The sequence below is a fragment of the Salmo salar genome, chromosome 04 (genome assembly GCF_965601325.2).
Source record: "Salmo salar chromosome 04, fSalSal1, whole genome shotgun sequence".
Lineage (NCBI taxonomy): Eukaryota > Metazoa > Chordata > Actinopteri > Salmoniformes > Salmonidae > Salmo > Salmo salar.
In genome coordinates, this window is record NC_138294.1 from 73,205,059 (window position 1) to 73,214,112 (window position 9,054).

Below are 9,054 nucleotides of genomic sequence, written 5' to 3' on the forward strand. Positions count from 1 at the left end.
GGGCGGACAGGTAAACCAAATCAGGTACCATGTTATTGAAACAGTCCAGGGGGCATCAGCTGTGTAGCGTATGTATGTATGTATGTATGTGTGTGTGTGTGTGTGTGTGTGTGTGTATATATGTGTGTGTGTGTGTGTGTGTGTATATATATATATATATATATCTCTCTCACACACACACACACATATCTCAGACGGAAATAAAATGGTCAGACCTCTATTGAGATTTTGTATGTATTAATATTCTACCTCATGGCTAGCCGACCAGGGGAATGCGCGCGCATGCGTTGATATAAAAACGGTTTGATATTAGCATTTCCGGGAAACAGATTAGTCTTTCCGGTTAACGACACATCCCAAGATGGCGGTGCAAATTTCCAAGAAGAGGAAGGTTTGTGCCGATTTATCTTTAGTTTTACAGTTTTGAGTTCACCTAAATAGAACCCATTCTTATAGTTAGGCAGTTAATTTCTGCGGCACATGTCACGTGAGTAGAATTTAAGATATTCTGTGGCTTTGAAGCCATTGCCGGTAGCTAGTTCTTTAGCATGCTAGCCAGCACGCGCACATGATCCCATGCTGAAGCGTGCCGAAATATATTCCTAATTGACTAGTGTAGCTAACTAGCGAAAGACTAACTACTTTACTAACCCACCGTTACCTTTTATATGCGCAGCCTCGATTTCACGCAATCCGCACCTTGATGGTTATTATCCTGGCCATGCATGTTTCTTATGCAATATTTTCAGTTTCACATAAAACATCAAAATATCACCGCGAGGCTGAAGACTAGGTGCGTTAGAAAAACGATTAACGTTAGTTAAACTACTTAATGTAAATATTACACCGGATAGAGTTGGGTTCAAGTTTTTTCTAATATTATTGGCATGTTACATGTAAGTTAAACTTAAATATTTACTTTTGTTAGACATGTTAGTGTAACAATGGTTAGTCTACTGATTGTTGCAACAAGTAGCCAGGTTGCCGTCTGTCAAACCAGGTCCTTGTTAATATGGCTAAGTTCCCTGCTGATAACCACGCTCTCCGCCTGTCCTCATATTTTTACAGTTTGTCTCGTATTTTTAGTTTGTCGCTGATGGTATCTTCAAAGCCGAACTGAACGAGTTCCTCACAAGAGAGCTGGCTGAGGATGGCTACTCAGGTGTGGAGGTTCGTGTCACCCCAACTAGAACTGAAATCATCATCCTGGCTACCAGGTGAGACCAAAAATCCAGACATGACAACCACAGAGGACTACATTTACATTTTAGTCATTTAGCAGACGCTCTTATCCAGAGCGACTTACAGTAGTGAATGCATACATTTTTTTTCCCCCTTCGTACTAGTGACGGCCATCTACTCAAGACTGACCACTTGATTTATGATCTTGAAAGCACGTTCCACTCCAAAATCAAAGTTTGTTGGATATTTTGACCTCAAAAGTAGTCTTGTCAAGATTAATCCATGTTATTGTTTGTGCATGACCAGCAATATTCCTTAACTGAAAATTAATAGTAGAGCTTAACACAGCAAATCTGGAAATTACATGAAGCAAATCTGTTCCCTTCATTTTGGATTGTGGCGTATACAGTCATTGTTATTTTTTTAAACAAGGGATTGCTGTTTGCGGTGAATGCAACAATGTTCCCAATATTTTCAATGCATTTTCTGCAACAGCTGAGTAATGTTGACTTTTCTCAACATATGACCGCTTATGAGGTCTGAATATCTGACAAACCCTGTTTTTGAGGAGGTTTTGTTTCTGGTAACTACTGCTGAGAGAGCCAGTGAGTTGAATCAAACTGATGAGGTGCTAACAGACCATGTTCTTTCTCCAGGACACAGAACGTGCTTGGTGAGAAGGGGCGTCGTATACGTGAGCTGACTGCAGTGGTCCAGAAGAGGTTTGGCTTCCCAGAGGGCAGTGTTGAGGTAAATTACATTTCATATCAGATGTAGGAAGGGCAGTCTGCAGGATAATTTACAGTGACGCTTGCGCAGTGTTCTTTCCCCCCTGCATACAGCAACCTGTTTATACACTGCTCAAAACAATAAAGGGAACACTTAAACAACACAATGTAACTCCAAGTCAATCACACTTCTGTGAAATCAAACTGTCCACTTAAGAAGCAACACTGATTGACAATAAATTTCACATGCTGTTGTGCAAATGGAATAGACAACAGGTGGAAATTATAGGCAATTAGCAAGACACCCCCAATAAAGGAGTGGTTCGGCAGGTGGTGACCACAGACCACTTCTCAGTTCTTATGCTTCCTGACTGATGTTTTGGTCACTTTTGAATGCTGGCGGTGGTTTCACTCTAGTGGTAGCATGAGACGGAGTCTACAACCCACAAGTGGCTCAGGTAGTGCAGCTCATCCAGGATGGCACATCAATGCGAGCTGTGGCAAGAAGGTTTGCTGTGTCTGTCAGCGTAGTGTCCCGAGCATGGAGGTGCTACCAGGAGACAGGCCAGTACATCAGGAGACGTGGAGGAGGCCGTAGGAGGGCAACAACCCAGCAGCAGGACTGCTACCTCCACCTTTGTGCAAGGAGGAGCACTGCCAGAGCCCTGCAAAATTACCTCCAGCAGGCCACAAATGTGCATGTGTCTGCTCAAACGGTCAGAAACAGACTCCATGAGGGTGGTATGAGGGCCCGATGTCCACAGGTGGGGGTTGTGCTTACAGCCCAACACCGTGCAGGACGTTTGGCATTTGCCAGAGAACACCAAGATTGGCAAATTCGCCACTGGCGCCCTGTGCTCTTCACAGATGAAAGCAGGTTCACACTGAGCACATGTGACAGACGTGACAGAGTCTGGAGACGCCGTGGAGAACGTTCTGCTGCCTGCAACATCCTCCAGCATGACCGGTTTGGCGGTGGGTCAGTCATGGTGTGGGGTGGCATTTCTTTGGGGGGCCGCACAGCCCTCCATGTGCTCGCCAGAGGTAGCCTGACTGCCATTAGGTACTGAGATGAGATCCTCAGACCCCTTGTGAGACCATATGCTGCTGCGGTTGGCCCTGGGTTCCTCCTAATGCAACACAATGCTAGACCTCATGTGGCTGGAGTGTGTCAGCTGTTCCTGCAAGAGGAAGGCATTGATGCTATGGACTGGCCCGCCTGTTCCCCAGACCTGAATCCAATTGAGCACATCTGGGACATCATCTCTCGCTCCATCCACCAACGCCACGTTGCACCACAGACTGTCCAGGAGTTGGCGGATGCTTTAGTCCAGGTCTGGGAGGAGATCCCTCAGGAGACCATCCGCCACCTCATCAGGAGCATGCCCAGGCGTTGTAGGGAGGTCATACAGGCACGTGGAGGCCACACACACTACTGAGCCTCATTTTGACATGTTTTAAGGACATTACATCAAAGTTGGATCAGCCTGTAGTGTGGTTTTCCACTTTAATTTTGAGTGTGACTCCAAATCCAGACCTCCATGGGTTGATAAATTGGATTTCCATTGATTATTTTTGATTTTGTTGTCAGCACATTCAACTATGTAAAGAAAAAAGTATTTAATAAGATTATTTCATTCATTCAGATCTAGGATGTGTTATTTTTGTGTTCCCTTTATTTTTTTGAGCAGTATATTTGCTTGTTCCTTGTCAAATACTACCAGTAATTCTACCATTGTCTCATTGTCCCCAAAACATCCTTGTGGGGGGGGGGGTCTGTACTATGAAAGGTTTGCACCAAACTGTGAGTGTTTTATGTAACTTTCCATGTCTGTTTCTCTTGCCATCAGCTATATGCTGAGAAGGTTGCCACTCGTGGTCTTTGCGCCATTGCCCAGGCAGAGTCTCTGCGCTACAAGCTTCTCGGGGGTCTCGCTGTCCGCAGGTTAGGATCTTTGACCTGTTTTTTTTTTTTTAGCGCTACCTAGGTATAGTACTTGATTCATTGTTTGATTGCTAATATGGAATACAAGTACTCTGAATTTAGAAATGCCACTATATGGCATGTTAAATGTATATGTACTGAAATGTCCAACTTCAAGATGTTTGTGGAGTATGTCAAGTGCAGTGAAAATGGTAAGCTTAGTTTTCAGTTGTGTATTAGAACAACCATTCATTTGAACAACTGACAGCATACTGTAAACTCTGCCTTCAGCCACAATTGACCTTTACAATGCTAACGAATAATTATCATGAATATGCAAATGAAAAGATGGTGAAGTGATGCAGTGTTACACCTCTTGTGAATAGTTATTCCTTAGTTGGAACTGGAAGATCCTATTGATAAAGTCAATATTTTACACTTCTAAATGGTGGGATGAATTGTGTTTAGGAGCGAAGTTGAAGATATGTCATTTCTAATTCTGCTCGTTTTTGTGTTGCAGGGCCTGCTATGGTGTCCTACGGTTCATCATGGAGAGCGGGTCCAGGGGTTGCGAGGTGGTGGTCTCTGGAAAGCTCAGGGGCCAGAGGGCCAAGTCAATGAAGTTCGTGGATGGCCTCATGATCCACAGTGGAGACCCCGTTAACTACTACGTCGACACCGCTGTCCGCCACGTGCTCCTCCGTCAAGGTGAGTTCACCCAGGAGTTTTATGCTTGATTCACACTATACAGTGCCTTCAGAAAGTATTTATACCCTATTCCACATTTTGTTACTGCCTGATTTCAAAATTGATTAAAAAAAAATGTTATTCACTTATCTACACATACAGTACCCCATAATGAAAGTTAGAACATGTTTTAGACACTTTTGTAAATGTATTGAAAATTAAGTGCATAATTAGCTCATTTACATAAGTATTCACACCCCTGAGTCAATACTTCGTAGAAGCACCTTTGGCAGCGATTGCAGATGTGAGTCTTTCTGGGGAAGTCTAAGAGCTTTCCACACCTGGATTGTGCAACATTTAGCCATTTATTCTTTTCAAAAATCTTCAAGATTTATCAAATTAGTTTTTGTTTATTACTAGATAACCGTTGTCGTAGATTTGCGTCAAACTGTAACTCGGCCACTCAGGAACTCCAGTATAGATATGGCCTTGTTTTAGGTTATTGTCCTGCTGAAGGGTGAATTCCTCTCCCGGTGTCTGGTGAAAAGCACACAACCAGGTGTTCCCCTAGGATCTTGCCTGTGCTTAGGTGCATTTCGGGTTTTTTTTTCTGGGAAAAACTGCGCAGTTTTTAGATTTCCAACATACCCATAACATGATGCAGCCACCACTATGCTTGAAAATATGGAGTGGTACTCAATGTATTGGATTTGCCCCAAAAATAACACTAATGCTCAAAGCGATCTTAAATATATGCTTTTATTTTTAGCCATCTTCCAATAGGTGCCCTTTACAAGGCATTGGAAAACATCCCTGGTCTTTGTTTGAATTTGTGTTTGAAATTCACTGCTCGACTGAGGAACGTTACAATTATCTGTATGTGTGGTGTACAGAGATGCGATAGTCACTCAAATGTGGTTAAACACTATTGCACAGTGAGTCCGTGGAACTTATTTTGTGACTATTTTTCAATTTAGGCTTGATACTGAACACATTTCAGCTTTTCAATTTTAATTAATTTGTAAAAGTTTCTGAACATAATTATGGGTACTGTGTGTAGGCCAGTGAAACAATCTTAATTGAATCCATTTTAAATTCAGGCTGTGGAAAAATCAAGGGGTGTGAATAGTTTCTGAAGGCACTATAGGCCCAAGCTGTCTTCACTGGCCTCTTTACTCATCCACCATGTTTACTAGAACTGTGCTGTGATGGACAATGTGGCTATATCCCAATGATCTTATTCATCCCAAAGTGTACACTTGTTCACTTCCTTTTCACTGATTTCAAAGGAAATGGCTGGTATAAGAAATATGGTTGAAATTCCCAGTAGCCCATGCCTCCATCATTCCAATGTTTTTAGATTTGTGGGAAGTAGTGAACGAGTGTACACTTCAGGACAACGGCGATATTACAGGAAAGCACAGTGAGAATAAATGATCCAAGCTAGCTCTGAGTGGTTTGGGTCTGCCCTGTGGTGTGAATCAAGCATTAGTGATGGGCCAGACCATGACCAAGAGGACGTGTTATGCAACAGGATCAAAATAATAAGTGATGAAATGGTGACTAATACTTGGGGTGCAATCTCTTCCGCCTATCCAAAGGTGTGCTGGGGATTAAGGTGAAGATCATGCTTCCCTGGGATCCCAGCGGTAAGATTGGCCCCAAGAAGCCTCTCCCTGACCACGTAAGCATCGTGGAGCCCAAGGACGAGCTGGTCCCCTCAACGCCCATCTCTGAGCAGAAGGGAGCCAAGCCAGAGGCCGCTGTTGTCGCACCTGCCACACCCGTCCCAACAGCATAACCATGAGGGACCCCAAGCCAGCGTCTCACATTTTCAATGTAAGACGGGTTTAGTGAAGTGTTAAAGGCAGGATAAGTTACAGCGCTGATTTGACTTTCCCCCTGCACACAAACTCTTTTTCCTACTATCCCTGTCTGCATCACACTGCTGGCAGGGACGCTTGGCATCATAACACACGTTACCCATTGACATACTAATATATACATTTTGTTTAAATTGAAATCTGCGATTGCTACATCAAATTATTATCATGTATACCCATTAGGGTTGTCCCCGACCAAAAAATAGTAGTTATCTTGGTTGACCGAGAGTAAGTTCTTTCGACCCTCTCCTGCTGCTATGCTCCTGAAGATCCTGTTAATAGGCTACACTAGGTGTCAGCAGACTTCTCCATCTGGAGTGCCAATTTATCTTACCATTTCTACCGATCTGCGTGCCAGTTAGGATTTATTTAATTTATATCTTTGGATCTGTCATTGTCATGTGGTTACTCTAAATGATCTAAATATTAAAGTAACTTGCCATTGCCAACTATAAAAATAACCTACATAAAGCTGAGAAATTAAAAACATTGCAGCCTGCAGGGAGAAAAAAAAATCTAGATTTTAAAATAAAAATCTAAGAAATCACATTGGCTACAAGTGGCTGTCTGCATGAACTTGAAACATTGTTTCAACTGTCTGGCCCTAAGCTAGTGCTAGCCAATTTACATTGTGTCAAATATTCTGGACTCCTGTTTCCTGCACCAGTGAGCTCGGGACAGACGGCTGTAGGCTTTTTGTGCAGGGGATAAGAAGTAATCAGTTATCTTATGACATTTCCAGTGGATCAGAGCATTACACTTTAACCTTTCATGTCAAGTGGCTATCGAAAGGGAGAGAGACAGAATTACTTGTCAAATACATTGAGGAACTATTGTCATTCTCGGTGGATTCAAAAAAAAAATACTTTGTTTACTTGCTGTTTTGAGGTGAACATTTTTTGGGAGGAGAAACTCTACAGCTGGTGAGTTAAGACAATCAGAAATACTATCAAAACGGGCCCAAATGGGCACATTTACAGGCTGACATTTGAGCACAGGCCAAGTAGCCTAGACCTACTTCTATATGTGTAATTTGGGGTCTTGTACCATATTTTTTTAACTTGCGACTTCGACTAAAGAAAGGCTGTTGCTCAAACAAGATATCGACCAAACAATAGCCCTAATACCTATTGTTTCTTTAAGAATAACTTAAATGCCCCTTGAGCTTAGTTAAACTGTCATACCCCATCAGAGCCCAAAATATAAGCTTGTTTTACTTCATTGTTTGTAAACAATGTTTGCATTTATCCTCAAATCATTTAAAACAAATGTTTTGATATCATGGATGGTTAGTCCTTGCATCCATATGTCTATGAATTTTAGGGATTGTATTTCTCCTGCCCATCCCTCAGCTGTCTACTGAAACAATGGTGGGGTACCACTTTGTTTGAACTGCAGAATGTCTTTTTAAAGAGTCTTAGAAGGGTTTAAAGCAAGAGTAGGCAACTAGATTCAGGAGTGATTTGGTCAGGTGGCCAGAACATAATTAATAATTTGTACACTGCACATTGACCACAACTAAGCCCAATAAGAGATTGTATTTAAACAATTTCATACCTTGATTACATCGATGTGCATTTTACAATTTAGACTTTTTGTTTTTTTTTTCTTCACTGAACTTTCGGGGGCCAGCGTTGCTGACCCTTAAAGGTGGCGAAATGTCAATGATGTCCCTTTCTGTTCTTTTACAGGTCATCATGAGTCGAGGAAATTCTCCAAATACATTTAAGTGTTTGTCGAGAAACAAATAAAATATTTGAAAATGTTTTGTCTTAGCAATTATTTGACCAAATTCCCTTACTATTAATGTTTTGAGCCTTTTGCCTTTTAAAATCCTTTTCTAAGTAACTTACCTTGATACACACCCCAAATGTTACAAGTAGCCCAGTACCCTGCCCTGAACTTAAGTCCCTGTTACTAGGCTGTTACCTGGTACTCAACTCTGCACTTTAGACAGCTGCCCTATACATAGTCATTGAACAGTCACTGGTCACTTTAATGTTTACATACTATTTTACCCATTATGTGTATATACTGTATTCCAGTCAAGGCTCATCCTATTAAACTACTGCAGCACACCTTTTCTATTCATACTGTCCATGTCTAGACACCGTCATACAAATACATTAAGTTCGGAATCAGTCCCTTTCCATATTTCCACATTTTGTTACATTACCGCCTTATTCTAAAAGGGATTCAATAAAAAAAACTTTGTCTACACACAATACCTCGTAATGATGACGCAAAAACATTTTTGAATTTTATGCAAATGTATTAAACAGATACCCTATTTACATAAGTATTCAGACACTTTCCAATGAGACTTAACTGAGCTCAGGCACATCCTGTTTTGCTTGATTGTTGACAGGAAATGGGTAAAATCGTATGTAAACATTAAAGTGACCAGTGGTTAATTTTAGTTTAAAGAAGCAATGAAGAAAACACAGCCTTATTTCAAAAGAACAGAATAGCATTTTCTGAATTGTCCTTATATTGGGCCCTGATCTGACATTTTGATTGGTGGGCCCTGTGAAATCCATAAATTGGGGCCTAATAAATATATTACTGATTTCCTTCTATGAACTGTAACTTAGTAAAATCTTTTAAATTGTTGCACAGACTTCATCACTCATTCACAATTTGACAAGAA

General features: G+C 41.5%; 1 protein-coding gene across 1 annotated transcript; it reads left to right on the plus strand.

The window, feature by feature from the left end:
* Positions 1-267: 267 nt before the first annotated feature.
* LOC106603708 (small ribosomal subunit protein uS3) lies at positions 268-8,169 on the plus strand. The gene is made up of 7 exons (XM_014197714.3): positions 268-391; positions 1,087-1,217; positions 1,839-1,932; positions 3,761-3,855; positions 4,355-4,542; positions 6,123-6,360; positions 8,096-8,169. Exons 1-6 carry the CDS (start codon positions 362-364, stop codon positions 6,320-6,322), a joined length of 738 nt encoding a protein of 245 aa, XP_014053189.1. The 5' UTR covers positions 268-361; the 3' UTR covers positions 6,323-6,360; positions 8,096-8,169.
* Positions 8,170-9,054: the final 885 nt, after the last annotated feature.